Source organism: Rhea americana, unplaced genomic scaffold, assembly GCF_003343005.1.
Source record: "Rhea americana isolate MKP2758 unplaced genomic scaffold, rheAme1 scaffold_0, whole genome shotgun sequence".
Taxonomy (NCBI): domain Eukaryota; kingdom Metazoa; phylum Chordata; class Aves; order Rheiformes; family Rheidae; genus Rhea; species Rhea americana.
Genome location: NW_028185037.1, coordinates 11,479,182 through 11,496,555, shown reverse-complemented (window position 1 = coordinate 11,496,555; position 17,374 = coordinate 11,479,182). Strand labels below are relative to the sequence as shown.

General features: G+C 41.6%; 1 protein-coding gene across 1 annotated transcript in view; it reads right to left on the bottom strand.

Moving 5' to 3' along the window:
• DEPTOR (DEP domain containing MTOR interacting protein) overlaps positions 1-17,374 on the bottom strand; it is a 76,480-nt gene that overhangs the window by 24,535 nt on the left and 34,571 nt on the right. The window contains exons 4-6 of the mRNA XM_085313306.1: positions 15,402-15,580; positions 1,985-2,170; positions 1,153-1,287 (exon numbers count right to left, since the gene is read on the bottom strand). Coding sequence (XP_085169432.1) covers positions 1,153-1,287; positions 1,985-2,170; positions 15,402-15,580 — 500 coding nt within the window. The remainder of the gene's footprint in view (positions 1-1,152; positions 1,288-1,984; positions 2,171-15,401; positions 15,581-17,374) is intronic.

Here is a 17,374-nt window from a genome sequence, read left to right as displayed (position 1 = left end):
CGGCGAAGGGAGCTGAACGTAGACCAGCAGCTTGCTCAGAGCATGCAGCATCCAACCGGACAGACAGCATTCCCCAGGCTGGACTGTAAGTCCGATGTCTGGGGTTATGGCTTCTGGTCATGCCATCACACCAACGCMATCAAATGATCTCAATTTAACCCTCCTACTGAATTCCCATCAAAGCCAAATGAGACAGAAAGATATGTGCTAACAGCAGAAAAAAAAGGAAAAGCACCAGTAGCTGCATCTCTGTTTGTGATRGCCATTCTGCACAAATCTCTAGTCACTGCTCTAGATGCCAGCATCCCTTTGAAAACCTAGCGCGTGACCCTGCCCCTACCGCTGYCCAGAAGCAGCTCTCCCTGTACCACAGCAGCACTGTGGACGCCTCTTACAAGATCACTCCATTTGAAAAAATAAGGATCACAAAGAGCAGTATTGAATTTGCTTTGAAATTCAGGGCTGTTTCTGAGGGAAACAAAGTGGCTGAAACAATATTTATTTTAGTCTGTTTTCCCCTTCACAGATGTACAGTCAGAAACAATTTTAACTAAACCGTATAAGAATGGGTGTGTTTAACTTTCCGGTGTGGGATAGGAAATCCTTTTAAAAGGAAAATAAGCTTCAACATTGCTTTTACCTTCCTTACAGAATGCTTTAAGACCTAAACAAATTAAAATGTTAAAATTGTCTCTGATAGGCTCAACCAATGCTTCCTCTTTTTTTAGATGCTGCTGTTTGCTGAGTTGTGTTACTTGTTAGCAATTCAAGTGGCCACTGGATAGTTAAACTCTCCTCTGATTTACACTGAAGGAATGTCTCCAGGAGGAGATTTGAATCTATTCAGTGCTTGGCAATGAGCAGGCAAATCTGGGTCTCTGACTTCATGTCCTCCTAAGGGATAAAACTCCAGCTCAAACCTCAGTTATGGGCTTGATGCAGAGATTATTGGAGCTGAGCCTCTGGTTTGTGTTTGGCAAGACATCAGGCAAGATTATCATAATAGTCCTCTCCAGCCTTAAAAATCCATGACTTGGTGAATTTTTAATATTTCCTTGAAAAAATAAACCTATATGCAATATTAGGAATCCTTCACATCACCACCTCCCCCATCTTATCTCCTGCCCATCTCCAGCGATGGCTGGTGCTTACCAGATTTGGGATTGCACAGTACTGGGGGGCTGCTGCTGAGTGTTGGRCTGCTGCTGAAGTACCCACTGCTGCCACAGCTACTCATGCTGCTCCTCCTCACTGCTGACACAATCTTTATCTCCTTGGTGGGACTTACTACAAGCAGAGAGAGAAAAGACAGAGAGAAAGGGAACTAGTATTAAACATTAACTATATTTCCCTGGTTTCTTTAAAATAGCAACAATAAACCATGCTTCTATTGGAAGCTCGCTTCCACTTGGCTTTCCATTGGAAAGGGGTTAGTGTGTTCTCCGCAGTTAGAAGAGTCTCTGTTTGGCAATGCTAATAATGTAGCTCACCCAGTGGCTCCACTGCTCTCATTATGGTATCTTCTAGGAGATATTTCAATATATGGAAATAAGTTTTTTCAGTTTTCCTTCTCCTTCCTTCCCATTTATTCTTTCAGTTCTTGCTATATATTACCATACAGTAAACACTGCAGAACCCCCTCCCCTCATGTCGACTCCTCTCCAAAACACAACACTGAATATATGACAAATTACTTGGGGCTTGGGGGGATTTTATTTAGTTCTGTTTGTTTATGGACATTGTTTTTTGTTTGGGAGAAACCCCACCACCAAAATGCTGTTGGAACAGAACAGAAACACCACAGACAGCTGATGATTAGATAAGTCAACTGGATAGGCAGCCCCTACGAACCAAGTAAGATACATGATACCCAGTGCTGCTTCCTGCAGCAAAACACTGAAAACCTTTGCAATATAAAGATGCTAAAGGATGCTTACCATCCCATGGAGTCACTCTACAGACATTAATACAGCTGAGGAGTCACCTGAGAGAAAGCTGGTGTGTTTTCTGTTGTCATGGTTCTGCTTGCGTAGGCAAAAGGGGCTGTCATGGCTTTCTGGCATCAAGCGAGATTTCTCTGTGAGTAGYTCCATTAATCGCCGCCGGCGCCGGAAATTCATTCTGCATTGGTAGAGCAAGTTGCTGTCCATAAAATGGTGCTTGTTGGACACTGGAAATGGAAGAAGAAAYGCCTGGTAGGAATTAAATCAGAGAACACATATCTGCAATGTGTGTGTTGCACATCTTCCTACAAGAAATCAACTCTCAGAGCTCTCYACTCCCCTCTGTAGTTTCAGAAAAAGGAGGAAGGCTATCAGCATCACATGGACAGTTTCAGTATAGGTACACACTTCTCTGCTTTGATACCAAAGTAAGAACTTCAGTGGCCATTCCTGAGAGGAACCTTTTACAATACCTTGGATTTCTGTTCGATTAATGACACAGCACTTGTTTTTGTGAAGGAGAGCTGGAAATCCCATATTTTTCTGTGACAAATTACAGAATGGTCCATCTCCTTGCATGCTCCTGCTGTATATTTGATGCTTCTGGTCACTACAGACCAGACTCATCTCTGCATCACTTTGTAAATTCATTAGTCTAGGGCAAGCCCTGAGAACCTGAGAGCACTAACTGACTACCTCTTTCAGAGCTACAGGACAGCAAAAAATCGAGACCTGTGTATTTCCTCTGTCTTAATCACTGCAGACACCATGTCCCAGACACTTCCTGCATTCCACTTCCTCTCCTTTGTACTGATATGCAAGGTTTGGGAACAGGCACACAGCCAAAAATCATTTTGTATATAAGGAACAGAAGTCTTAATTRCAACCTGTTTTGACACTGAAAGCAAATCCCAGATTGCTGGTGTCAGAGCAAGAGCATTAATTGTATCTGCAGACTGTAGCATCGCTGTAACGTCTGCATGTTCACCATCACTGATGCTGCCTCTTAATAGCAACAAAAATGCAGCAGTTGGACTGAGCTCTACGCCAAGTCCCCAAGGCGCTCTGGCTCCTTCAGGGCTCGATCCCAGGAAAGCTATCTGGAATGCTTCCTGCATTAGCACTGAGGGATCTTAAATTGCTGCAGTAGATGTTTTGTCTGCATTTTCTCCTTTTACTTCGCTCTTCTGATCACATTCCACAGAAGCGATTCTCATGGTTTATCTTTTTCAGGAAGAATCTAGATTCTAGATTTATCTAGTTTATAAATTGCATTTCTTCCAATACTGGATCATAAGAATTGTACCCATACTTGAACTATAAACAACAGCAAACAAACACACAAAGGTCAGCCAAGCCTTAGCTTTGAGTACATCGCTCAGTCATTTGGCCTCAGCCTTCTACTGCAGACACTGGACTTTCCCCTTGCTCTAGGCTGTGCCCAGCACATGGGGTCCAAAAGTGGTAGAGTCCAGGTGCTGCAGCATGCTCAGGGCTTGGCGCCCTGACTYCAGCCTGCTCTCCCTTCCTTTGCACCCCTCAGCATGCTCTCCCTTTCTCACACCCATCTCTTCTTAATTCTCTGCATCTGACTTGGAATCCTTACCATCAGCCTTCATGTAAGTACACCATACATATGAGAGCTTTGCAAAAAAGCTGTATTTAGATATGCACCTCCAGTATATCATTTGATGCTTGGGAGCTGAAGGAATAACCTCAAAGTGGGAAAAGCCCAGTCATGTTCCGTAGCAGTTTGTTGTCTCAGAGAATATTTATGGGAGGGAAGGACAATAAGTTACCATGAGTGATAAACAAGAGCCCAGTCCTAGCCGTGACCCTCAGAGCCCAGCCCTCCCTAAGGACACAGRAACTACCATTTGAGTCAGACCATAAATTCATTTCACAAAGAARCTTGTCTCCAAAAGGTCTGCTCCAGTCTGCTGGAGACCTTTGGCGAAAAAGCCACCCCCTTTCCTGTGACACAGGTGGCATTGGCAGGACAGTGCAGTTGTAGATGCAAATGACATTATTTATTACATACTTCAGCTCAGTGCTCAAAACTACCAGGAGTTTGAGCACTGAAAGCTGTAATAAGCCGCAGAAGGTTCAGAGAAGAGCAACRAGGATGATCAGACATATGAGATGGCTTCCCTGCGACGAACAAGTAAACAGACTAGGATTCTTCAGGCAGGCAAAGAGRATAGGGTCTGCATAATCCGAAATAGGACAGGGCCAGGAGAGGGTTTACATAATCAGAAATAACTTACCAATGATAAATTCAGGAACTATGGGACATCAAATGAAACTAGCCAGAATAACTCAAAACAAATAAAAAGCATTGTGTAATTAAGGTAAGAGACTCCCTACTGCAGCATGTTGCTAGCAATTTACATAGGTTCAGAAAGCAAATGAACAAATTCATGAAAGAAGAAACCCTCATGGATTAATAACAAAAATGAAGATCATATTCCTATTTCAGAGAGTCCCTGAGGCACAAATTGTTGGAAGCTGTCTAGGTAGTCTGGGGACGTACGAGGACAAGTTTGCCCTGTTCATACCTTTCCCTAGGTACATCCTCCTGCTTGCCTGGGCCTCTGCCAGAGACGGGACACTGTCTATATAAACAGACCTTTGCTTTTKGGGACACAAGGAGTAATCAGGTCACAGGAGTTTTCTGAAGTGCATGTGCCTGTGTCCAAACCGCCGTGTAGGCTGTCTGCTCCAGATGTCAGGCTTTAGGGATTTTGCACAGTGCTCTGCAATGTTGGTTTTGCTCCTCTTCTAGAAATACCGCTTTTTACAAATGAAGCAGAAAGGTCATGCCAKTCAGCCAAATTACAATGTTTCAAGTGCCGTCTAATATCTACAAACTCCTTCCACCTTGCTGCSTAGGTTGCCTGGCTCTGTTTAAGTGCTTTAGAAGCGCCAGTGCCACATGGCTTTGCTCTGCTTCATTTCCATGCTGAACCTATTGATTCCTCAAATCAGCTGCATGCATCTTCCATGAGCCAAATGGCTTTGGTAAGTCAAAAGTCAGCACTGCAAGCAGTCCCCTGCCTTGTTCTGACACCTTGATCATTGCAGGCAYGCAGTGCCGCTGCGCTCATCATTTTGGACACAAACGGCTTACAATGTTTTTACACAACACTTAGTAATGACCACGGTTTTTGAGGAAGGGAAACAGAGAAGAGATTCGGTATCTTGCCTACATCCACAAAAGGATTTGCTGTCAGAGGCAAGGTTAACACAGAGGTGTTCTCAGCTAGCAGGCTCAATTTCAGATCGCTGACATAATAACTAAAAGTACTCTAGCAATATCCTACCACAACATTACAGTAACTTGATGCAAATACAGGAAATTTCCTTTCTTTGTAACAACATCCTAGAGGTTTCCCTAAAACGTAAAAAGACAAGCTCTACTTATTCAACACACTACTGGTATTGATAATCCAAATCTTAAATGAAAGAAGTCCCCACAAATACTCACTTGCAAACAGAATTTGTTACCAAATGTTTGCARTATTAGAAATATCAGTATTATTTCCAATTCAATTTAAATCTCATGGAACTATGGTTTTTCTTAAGTAAGATTATTTTGTTCTGTTTGTATRAATAACTGAAGTGCTCTGATTGTCTAAAGAAATTAAAATAATCAGTATGCTATAGCATGCTTGTATGTTATTTACACAGTGACCCTATCTTACTTTATCAGCAAGTGTTGTGTAGAAACACAAAAAAGTAGTTTGTAACCAAAATGCTTGTGTCAAGTAGTGCTAGGGCAGAATTTTGAGTGCTCATTGATTTTCATAGTATAATTCTCATTTTTTAACAGCTCACGCTTCATGTCAGAATATTAGAAAAACAGCTTGCTTCCTTAGCTTGAGCAAATAACTTAACTCATAGCACCATGTAACTTTCTGCGTWTTCCTTGGCTAAAAAGTTATGCTTATGTACCTTTAAGGAGAGGCTCAAGAAACAAAGGCTCCAAGTCCAAAGCTAAACAGGAGTATTTAGCTCAAGCTGCCTCCTTGTACATGTATCATTAAATAAAATACCTCACCAAAAAATTGTGAGTGTGCCCCCCATGACAGGTTTCCATGAATCATCAGCTTTCTGACACACGCAACATTTGGGCTGACATGTCCACGTTGGGACTCTGCCACAGGCTGACTTTATCTGCAATGTTGTGCAAAAACGGGATTTCCAGGCCACGGGTCAGGAGGAGMGACTTGAAGGAGGGGAGGCAGACGCCAATGCAAGTTGTTCTCTGCAGCGCTCCTCAGATGAAAAGGCTGAGCTTCAAAATTAAGCAGCAGGAGCTACACAGGTTCTTGTCYCTGAGCAAATCAGCTGGGATAAATCCCAAGCATGTGAACGTGAGACCCAGAGCAGGCACCAAGTTTGTTTTTGTTACGCTCGGTAAACGCCAAGCGAGGAGCGTTGCTGGAGTGGGCGCGTGTGCTCGGCTCACCTCCTTTAACAGGCAGCATTTTGCTGAAATCAGCAGGGAAAAGTGGGAGYGAAAAAACCTCAGCACTGACTGCAGGATGCCCAGAGGACTGCACAGACTTGCTCTGAAGGGATTTCTTTAAAGGTAATTTAGAGGTTGTTACCTGGAGCCAACCCAGGGTGTTGACTCACAGGCAGCAGCAGATAAACTCGCGCTGGTGGACCACGCTCTTGCCGCAGATGTGTGTCCCTTGAGCTCACTGTGCCTCCTAATACAGCACAGAACAGCAAACCGGCACCGCTTTCAGCTTGCTGTAAAATGTCAGGCTGTGGCTGAGCAGTGTCAGGACCAGGTTTTTGTGCACGACGAAGATGATGTGAACAGCGAGGTAGGGCAACTTTGCTGGGTTTCCATTCCGGTTATGTTCACTGACGTACATGCAGCGACATGTTCACGTTACGATGTGCACCTTATGCAATGAAAGGAAGTAGTACCAATGACAGCCAAGAAAATGTATGGTGACTGGAGGCTTCCAAAATCAAAAAAAAAAAAAAATGCTGGTGACAAGCATGAATCTTAATTCACTGTCACGTTGTTGGGCGTTGGGGGTACAGCAACAGCCCACCAGTCACATCTCTCACACACACACGCCACAGAATTCCTCTAAATCCAGATTTAGAAATTTATCTTTTAAGCTTACAAAGGTAGAGTTTAATCTTACTTTAAAGTAACCTGTAATGACCACTCAATTCTTCCCTTTACAAGCTGTTCAAGCATGCAGTTACTTTCCCTGCCAGGCTGTAAAGATTTCACTCAAGGTTGAATTTGTTTAACTTTAGCTTCTAAATCCCTGGACTTTGTTATGCATTCGTCAGAAAGTTACAACAAAATCTTGTCAGAAATCTGCGTAGATCTCTGAAGCAGAGGCCAAATCTCAAGCATATCATGGATCGGCCAAATAAACAACAGTCCTTATGTTCTGATTCATTTTTTAGCCCTCCTTGAGTTGTCTTCAGAATTTCTGTTCTACCTAAAATCTGGATAGGAGAACTACACGCCGTTCCAGTTACAACCTTGCTCCCCTGTTTCTCCTGCTTTTTGTACATCTCARGTTCAGAGTAATAGTTACTAGAACTGTATCGCACTGAAAATATAAGCTGGGAACTACTTGTGATGGTCTCCTACATCCTCCTTTGAGTCAGTGCTTTCCACTCCCAGCATCGCCTCATACCCCTAAGTACAGCCTGTACTCTCACTTCCTAGATGTATTATCCTCTATTTAGCTACAAGAAAACATACCTATTTCTGGACAATGGCCATTTAATGGAGTTTGACTATTTGTTTATGGTTTTGTCTATCCATAGAGTTTGCAGGCTTCATTAGCAAAGATTTCAGATTGTTATGCCACATTTACATTCGTGTTAATTACGAGAAAAATCAGACTATTTATTCTGGCAGTTCTCAGGCTGTGAGTACCTGCTGTTGCAACTTCAGTGGTTCCTGCGTGTGGCTACTTCACAGYTTCTCTCAAAGTATATAAAGTACGAATTGCAATGTCCATACAAATCTTTTCTCAGGTTCTGACATGCAATCCCGGCATCTGCATGGGGCTCCAACAGCCTTTCCTTCTTTTGCAAGCAGCCAGATGCACAGCACAGATAAAAATATTAGCTTTCTGTAGGTTTCAGAGAACTGAGGAGGACTTAGAAGGTACAAAAGCCTATTTTAATAAATGGCATGACTCATGCCTTAAAAACCAGGCCATTTTCCTAACGGGCTCGCTCCCTCCCACAACTCCAGTTCCATGGGATTTTTTTGCACTGATAATTTGTGTACATCTCCACAGCGGTGATTAATGCCTCTCTGACCATATGAAAGCCGCGCTTCCCAGCAGGCCAAATCCAGCGACATGTTCCAGCTGCTCTGCGCGTCCCCGCGAGCACGAAGCCGCCGCGGGCTGAGCCAGTCCCTCGCACCAGGGTACAGCCATTTCGTGCTGCGAGGGCAGCAGGAAAGCACCAAAATGCCCCCAAAAGGGTCTTTCCTCAAGATAGCTGGGGACAACGTGTGTGTCTCTTCCTCCCCTATGCCGCAGGCCGCTTGCCAGCTTGCTCTCTGCCTCTTGCCAGCAAATCACTGGAAGTGTGTGTCCGCTCCAGCTCACAAACGGCTCAGGTGAGCCTGCAAACTTGAGGAAAAAAATCCATACGGGATCCCTTGGCCTTCGGCACGATGCCGCCCACCAGCCCGCGCTCTGCTCCCCTCCTGTCCTTCGTGCACACAGGCGCTACCGGCCGAGAAGAAACGACACTTTATTTTGCACTGCACAATGCTTTTCCCATTCCTCTCTGAGGCTTCCTGTTTTTCTAAAGCAAATCTGGCATCTGCAAGTGCATTTTCACAGYGGCACCTATTCAGATGAGCTTCCTTCTGCACATTGATGGGTTCCACCTGCTCGGGGCTCGAGGGAGGGGGGCGGTGTCCACCCCGGTGCTTGGCAAGCAGACAGCCTGCAGGCTGCGATTCCCCACACCGTACAAGCACCATACCTGCCTTTCCACCTTTTCTGCATGCCTATATGCTATGCAGACTACAGATAAACCCACCCACAGGTATAACCCTGTGAATCTACTCAACCAGTATTTTTAACTCTTGGCAYGCTAGTGGTATTACAATGGTCCCGTTGTCTCATTTTCTCATTCAAGGATTTTGAAACAGGCACTGGATCCGTGTCTGAATTGCTCTGCTTTCGSCTGACCCCGTCCTGAAATCGTGGAGCAGATCCTAGCACTGAAATATGAGATCCACAGAGCTGCTCCAGCTCATTRGAGGTAAAGAAGAACCCGGTAAACATGTCCAACAAGTGACAACCGTAGGTCCAGAAAAAAAGCCGCGATGTAATCAGAGAATCATGTCTTCTGAGCTGGTTCCCTGAAACGCGATATATTCGAGCAGTGCAAAAAAAGTTTAAGCAACTTTTACACTGTCTTTAAAGGATCAGGGTTACAACACACAGGTGCTAAAAGTTCCTTGCTAACCAAAATATACTGAGCAGCCCACTCTTACCGAAGTGGTATGCTCTGCTCRGGGCATTAATGCTTTATTTTAGCTGCCTTAAAATATATAAGATGATAAATGTTTCCATTTATTTTTTGTCTTTCCAGTAGGTCTGCAGCCTATCTGCAGTCTCTTTTCAAAGACACTCTTACTCTCGGACAAAAAGCACACTCGTTTCAGCAGTCCTTTCAGTTTGTATATGAGGACTTACTGTCTTTAATTTAGCAAGTTTACAGAATATAGCCAACAGCTTTTCTTTGCCTCCAATTAAAGCATGGAAAGTACACAGGCTGTGGGCAAGGGAAGCAGAAAAGGCCTGTCTGGGTATCTTTTTCATGTTGCAGCTGTTAAAAACTGAAACCCATTCTCTGTCAGAAAAATAGAATTCAGTATTTAATATGAAAAGAAGCCTTCATATGCTATTTATGTAACGCATCAACATGCATGGCTCTTTCAAAAAAACAAACACATTCCTTCCTGTGTGCAAGAAGAACGCAATGAAAAGCTGCTATAATAGAAGTTGAAAGACTGTACAGTCTCATGCAAACTACTTATTATCTTACCTTCCTACTAGGGCAAGATCATGGAAGATGGCAGAGATGGTGGATTTATTTATTTATTTATTTTTTGCTTGTAAAATACGCAAAGTATTTGTAAAATACGCCCAGCTGTGGTGGGCGATGTTACTGTCTTCACGCGTTCGGAAATGCCAGGGAAGAATAGCCACAGAAATAAACAGGCTGTTGCCTCTGCACAGCATCATCTCCGAGGGAAACAGGCTTATGCTAAAACCAGAGTTGTCATGCAACTGTTGCTTGAATTCAAGAACTAGCTARAAGTTTGTATTTTACTGAGAGAAATCATGGCATCGTCTGCAGAAACGAGACATTACAATTTTTAACATCAAGTAGCATTGAATGAATGCTTGGATATTYTGGACAGCTGGTGTGAGCCAGGTATTAGAACAACTAGAAAAAAATATTTTAAAAATCTGTGTGTTAACTTAGGAGGAGAAAACCTATGATTAGGACTCATTTAATCAAGGACTTATGGGATGGTTCAATGGCAKGTATAAATTGAGAGCTGCAGTTGATATTTCCAAGAAAACAAAAAGGAGTTCCAAAGAGATATCTAAAACCAAGAAGAACTGTATATTTCACATACATGGCTATTTTTCACTCAAGAAATAAAAAAAAGTAAATGTAACAACATATAAGTTAAAATTTACAGGAATTTTAGATRAGAAAAAGGAAATTTTTCACTAAAAGAGAAATAATATATTTTTAGATATTTCATCTACTTCCACAATTGTACTGAACCTTCAACTGCATCATGTATCTTGACAATTAAAATTGAACACAGTGTTCATTTTGCTAGGGAAATTCTGTTGCATAAAGAGTATAATTAAATATGTGTTTTAAGACTCTTTAGCAGAGACAGGGAGACAGCCTAAGTCAATATTTACTGTTCTCACTAAGTCACTAAGAGATGYTTGTTTTCATCTCTGAAAGCAATTTGCTGATAAAAGGTTAACTCTTGCAAGGTGTTAAGCACCTGCTTCTGTGATGAGCCAGCAGGACATGCACCTGCCTTGAACTCACAGCAGCTGGCCAAGTGCAATTAGCTCAACTAAACTATTTTAAAGCTGAAAGGTATTTTAACTGGGAGGGAGGAGGGAGAAAAGGCATCTACATCATCCTTGAGGTATCTTACCACACATTTACTATCATTATAAATAATCCTACCTAATCTAGCTAGTGCTAAAATCCTAGCACTAATAAAATGTTTCACATAAGATATCTGCTAGCCAGTCATCTACAGAAGAGGATTTTCTACCCCCCAGTCATTCAGGAAAGCCTGGGCTGGTCTAGGGTTGGGAGCCTGAATTTTAACTCCCTTGTTTATTCACATAGCAGGTAGGGAGCAGAGTGGAGAATGTAGCAAACTGCTTGTGCAAAACGTGCTACATGCACAGACCATGGAAGGTGCTGGATGACAGTGAGAGGCAGCATGTTGAAGAGGAAATAATACAAAGCACATGCACTCAGTAGCAAGAAGCAGCTTGGAAAATACGAACAGCAAAAGAGACAGAATGTGACCTGGCACAGAAGCAAGAAAGCTGAATGCTGCTGCTCAGGCACGCGCTTCTTGCAGACTAGAACTGGAAAGCAGTGCAGGCACATTGCATATGTGCTGTATATAATGCAGGAGAATCGCTGTGTATTTACAATCTGCAAAATACTAAAAAGGATTTCAAAATGCTCTATTTTAAGTTGCTGCCACAGAGCAAATGCAAATGTTCATCTTGCAAAGTGCAGGTGGTATCCTAAGAATGGRTAAGTTCCTCTTACCAGTACTAACTAGACTTAAAAATGGAAAGTATTTATTRCTTCAGATTCCAGACCTTGAACCTGTCTGTAACATGGGCAGGTATTTCTTTACACCCTCTGCTTCCATATGTAGCGAAATCCTGGAGGAGGTCAGGACTTAGTCTATCATGTCAGAGACACACTGCTGTTGGGGCTGCAGATGCAGCACGTGCTGTAACCAACAACTATAAGCCAGAAAATAATGCAAGAAAGAGCCCTGTGGATACCCTCCTTCCTGCCTGGGCGTCTCAGCGTGTCCGTTCCAGAACAAGCAAGGGCTGTGACCGGGTGTAGGTGCTCACGCTGTCCTCTGCCTCTCCAAGCCATCCCTCACTTTGGGCTGAGCTACTCTGGAGTTGACAGAGAACTGTGCTAGTTTGTTACTTCTCTTGCTGCATGTGAATTCTGACCGCTGTAGCTAAGCTGCCCTAGTATTTGCAAAAGAAGATGACATGGGAAAGGTCCCTTCTGCATGAAGAAATTCTTATGTGTAAATATTACAAAGCTTTATGTACCTCACCTTCCTAGAAATGGGCTTTCATACAGCTGAAAAATGTGTTCTGTTCTCCTTTTGTTGTCCTTGCTCTTGCTGAATCCATGTGTCCATGGTTATAATTTCTTATAGTCTCTGCTCTTACATGTTGGTGAATATAATTAGTGTTGACAAATGCCAAATAGCTACTGGCAATTACAGTGCCTACACAGGCCTTCAAGTGCAGTGCATACTACTCTCCTACCTGTTATTTTTTTATTCCATAGTACCTAGGGGGATCAGCCCATAGAAAAGGACATATGGTTTCTATTTGTAAAAGCAGTGACTTGTGTATCATGATTTGTATGTGTCAGTGCCATTTTTTGAATGGAGCGGTTCAAAAGCCTTAATTGTGTTTCATCATTTTCGTGTATGGCAAGGGAAATGCGTAAATTTATATATGCTCAAAGAGATCAGGAAGATTATTTTTTGAATGGAAACATTTGATGTTTTGTACAGCATTTATACAATTCCTCTTAAACCAATGTTTTCCTTTTTAAAATTAGCATCACTGCATGTTTCCTGTGTGAAACCTGGTTTGTGTCTGACCAATTAAAGTGAAGATGAATGTGACAGGAAATTGCTTTGAATATAGAACCTCAACTGCAAAATATAACTTTTCTGAGTAGCTGAAATGAAAGTTGTTATCTCCAAAAATAAATTGAACAMTACAGTATTGGCTGGAAAATTATTACTGACATTGGCAACTTGATACAATTACTCCTATTACTTTCTGTTGCATTAGGTAAAGGAATAAGCAAGAATTAGTAAGAAGAGTAGGGTAAGCTTTATTTTATTCCACATTGTGCTTATCAAACAATACTGCTAGCAAAAGATTGCCTTTAGAGCAGGGAAATGTTTTATTCTCTACTTCTGTTGAGAGTCTTTCTGCTGGTTCTGCCAACAAAGGTGCCAGTTAGTGTCAAGAAGCATTTTGCTACTGATGATGACATACAAGATAAAGGGAACATAGTACAATAAAATGAATTTACTGTACTAAGAGGTAGAAAATAWCATTTTTATGTTGGTAACTGGCCCTAGAATTCTGCGAAATGTTGAAAAGGAGAACACCACTCTTGACATTTTCCAGTTTCTACCTACAGTTCTGTAGTGGGAGCTCTCCTTTCTAGCTCCCTTATTCGAGGAAGCTAACTTAACATAAACCTGCAAAACGTACAGATAATACCCACCTGCTAAAAGTGAATGCCACACCAGCCCCCTGTCAATTCAGTTTGTATGTTCAGCAATAACTCCTAACACTATCTGGACAGAACATTTCAGCAAAATGCACAAGATAACGAAATCCCTACTTAGAAGTGTACACAAAGTATGGCCACTGATAAARACAAATCTCAAGGACATTATTCAGTTTTATTTTGATTCCAACTTCCCATCAAAGCAATGTAAAATTCCCATTGAGTTTCCTTTGCCAAGGTGAAAGCTGAGTGAGAAGCTCAGAGTACCCCCCAGGGCAAGAAGGCCACTTCCTTCAGCAACCAGCTTATTCCCATGGCCCCTTTTGTGGTCGCTTCAGGAGTTTCAAGTCTCTCTCTAACAGAGTGCTTTGCTGCAAGAGGATGGACAGCGTATAAAACTGTGCAGAACAGGCCAGGCCAAGCCAAGCAGGTGCGACGGGCAAGCACTGCACCAGCAATCCCACCAGAAACCCTTCTTGACGGGGMCAAAATTATTTCCCTGCCAATGCACACTGCTGATCATATGCCTTAGCTAATGAGAACAATGCTTATCTGCAGTAAATGCCACTTGCTGATTTTCTTAGCTCTGCAAACATTTTAGTAGCAAAGTAAATCCAGCTTGCACCACATATCAAGTCCTGACTTCAATTCTTCTACAAAAATCTCAACAGGACTGCAAATCTCTCTCCTCTTTCCTCCAATCCTTTTTTTTTTAAAAAGTTTACTTCATATAATACACAGAAATTGCTCAAGTAAAAATAGGAATGAAATCATTGCTGCTCTAAAGAGGAGGGGAGGAACACCTTCCCTGTCCATCAAGTTCCAAGCAGTTGGCACCCTATAGATCATAGGAAGCATGGAGGTAATTATAGAACCAGAAGCTGATCGCTGTAAACATTCAGATGTTGTTCCTAGTAATTGGAAGCTAAAGATAATGTGAGCATGATTACAATCATGAAGGAACTCCTGCTCACTTATCTCCCCATCTTTCTCTATGTAGTTTATTCCTTAAGACTAGGTTTTCTCACCAAATAGCAGACTGACAATCAAGCTGATCTATCATCATGCACGTTAACAGCCTGTTAGTATTGCAAATTGTTTGTGCTCTGTCATAATTAATGTAGATTTGACAACATTCAGATCAATAGTATCTGAYTGTGCATTAAGTAACAGGGCTAGCGGCTTCTGCTAGTTTGTCCTTTCATCTTCTAGCAGCCCCCTCGTCACACCCACAGGCACAGCCTCACATTTATGTTGGAAAATACATGGTCCAAGAAGCGCAGCTTGCACTGCAAACAGATGATAACAAAATAYAAAACAGTCTTTAGTACCATCGGTGTTCATTTCTTTGGCCTTGGGGCAGTACAGTGAGAAAATTATCTCCTCCACTCTTACGGAGTGAGTTCCTTGGTGAAGCTGCATCTGCCAGCCACTTTGTGCTGGACCATGAACAAATATTAGATTCCCACCTTAGAGAAATTAAGCTGTCAGGATAAATATAAGAAGTTATTTTCTTCAGTTGCATTCACTGCTGCTAACACATTCTCCACGTTAATTACTTACCACATGTGTAAAAATGTTGCTTTTAAGCCACATACTTACATTGCGATCTCAAATCCTAGCTTTCTTCTTCATTTGAGGTAGAATTTTCAGCACTAAGACTACATGCTTTTGAAAAAAAYATCTTTTACTAAATAAAGCTGACTAGACTTGCATCTCAAATTGTTTAGAGCTTGACRTACTTGACTAGACTATTACAACCAACAAGACCATGTATAGCCACTGCGCATGATTCTGCTTGAAGAAAACGCTACATAAATTGCAGCTTTTGCTACTTGACCATGAGTTTCTCACCATGCTGTATAATTCCATGTTCCAGAAGTCTGCGGCCAAGCTGCTCTGCTTCAGTCCTTGTTGTGGCCTCTCCTTCTTGGATCAGCCAGTCGATGAACTCCGATGCTATGAAGGTCCGTTCATACTTGACTCCTTCCTCTTCCCTGGCTTGCAAAAGAGTATTTTCAGAACTCATCAGCCTGGAACAGGGTAGGGGTAGGGGAATTGACAAAGAAAATGCTTCTTCAAAAAACAACTCCAGATCTAGTCCAGCAAATCTCACTGATATAAAGCAAACAGATGCAAACCTTTCATTGACTTATTAGGTCTTTCTTCAAGCTAACAACCTAAATTTCAGATGTGAATCAAAATCAAAAATATTGCTACTAACAGTTTAGTCAAGAAATTTAGAATTTATAGTCCAGTGTAATGTTCATGGTTTGGTTCATGGTTTTTGTCTAAAAGAAACCAAGGTTTTTCAGGTTACATGCTGTCCGTATTTAATTCTTCAGCTGCTCTAGAAATTAATGTATAATCATCTTTGAAACAAACTAGCCTAAAAGTATAACCTTGTGACTAATGTGTTCAGAAATTCCTAATTAGTTTTTACAGTTAGCAGGACAATGCTTCTAAGTCATTTAGATGCTTTTGAAAATTATCCTTATAAGCTTTAAAACAGCTGCATAAAAATTCTAGAGGGAAGGAAAAAAAAAGGTACTTCTGTGGTTTGGGTGACTGACAAATATTTGGCCTCCAAACCTTGGTGACTCAGTTGCAATCATTGGGGTTAGACACTTGAACACATTTTGACATGTGAGCCTCAGACTCTGCCTCAGTTTGCTCTTGTAATACCGGAGCAAGAGTACTTCAGAGAAGCATTATGAAGTGTCTCTTAATCTCATAGCATTTGGCATGTATATAGCTTAGATGATAAATACAGTAATATAAATTCTTCTACATCTGAGTAACCTAAATAAATGAAACACTATAAAAACTAAAGGAAAAAAAAAAACTCAATATTTTGCTAATACAAAAATAAGCTTGACAGTCTGAAAATTAAGAAGAAATCATAAATGCTCCCTTTTAATACAGTTTCACACTTTTTAGTTAGAGAAAGAACAACATAGACTCTTTCTTTATTAATTTCATTATTATTCATATTCATTCATTATAGGCTTATAAAAGGACTAGTTTCTTTACCCCATACAAGGCTACAAGTCTCCTTCCTTCACCAATTACTTTGAAATTAGGGGCACAATTAAACCACAGCATGAAGATTTGGCAAGCTCTTAATCTTTGTCTTTCTCATAAAGAATTACAATTTCATGTAAATTCATACATAAGTCTTAAACCACTAGTATGTCTATAATTCAGATATTACAAAGAAATTATGTTCTTGTCCACTATTTTTTTGTCTTTTGTGTATCTAAATCCCACACAGGATGGAAAACTGCAAGATAATATTTTCCCATCTTTCTTCTGGCTCTTTGTCTGTCTAACTTGAAAAAGCACAAAATTTAGATGGGCTCAGCTGATTTTATATTCCCTCCAAAAATCTAGGCCTAAACTAGAAAGCAAGTTTAGCTTAGCTTGGAATATGATGCGGAAGCTTAGCTGTAAAACGATGCAGTGCCAGTTTGTGCTGGCACTGCGCACAAACTGAAGTTGGAGTGGAAAACACAATAAACATGTAATACCACCTCCTTTGGCAACTTCCAAATTCTGAAGCCAAATTTGGAAATGTATGTCATAAGAAACCAAGAAAAATTTCATTGGAAATTACAATGAACATATTTGATAGCACCTGGTGTATTACTTCACCCAAAGATATATTCCATTAACTTCAACAAGGGCTGACCAGCAGCCTTAACTGACTGGCTCTGACCACCTGGCAGCAGATCACGAAACCAGTCAAGAGCTGCTCTGCCACAGCTGGAGACCAGTGGCAGATCCAGTGAACTGTTTATTAGGTGTTACTGTGTTAATGCCAACAC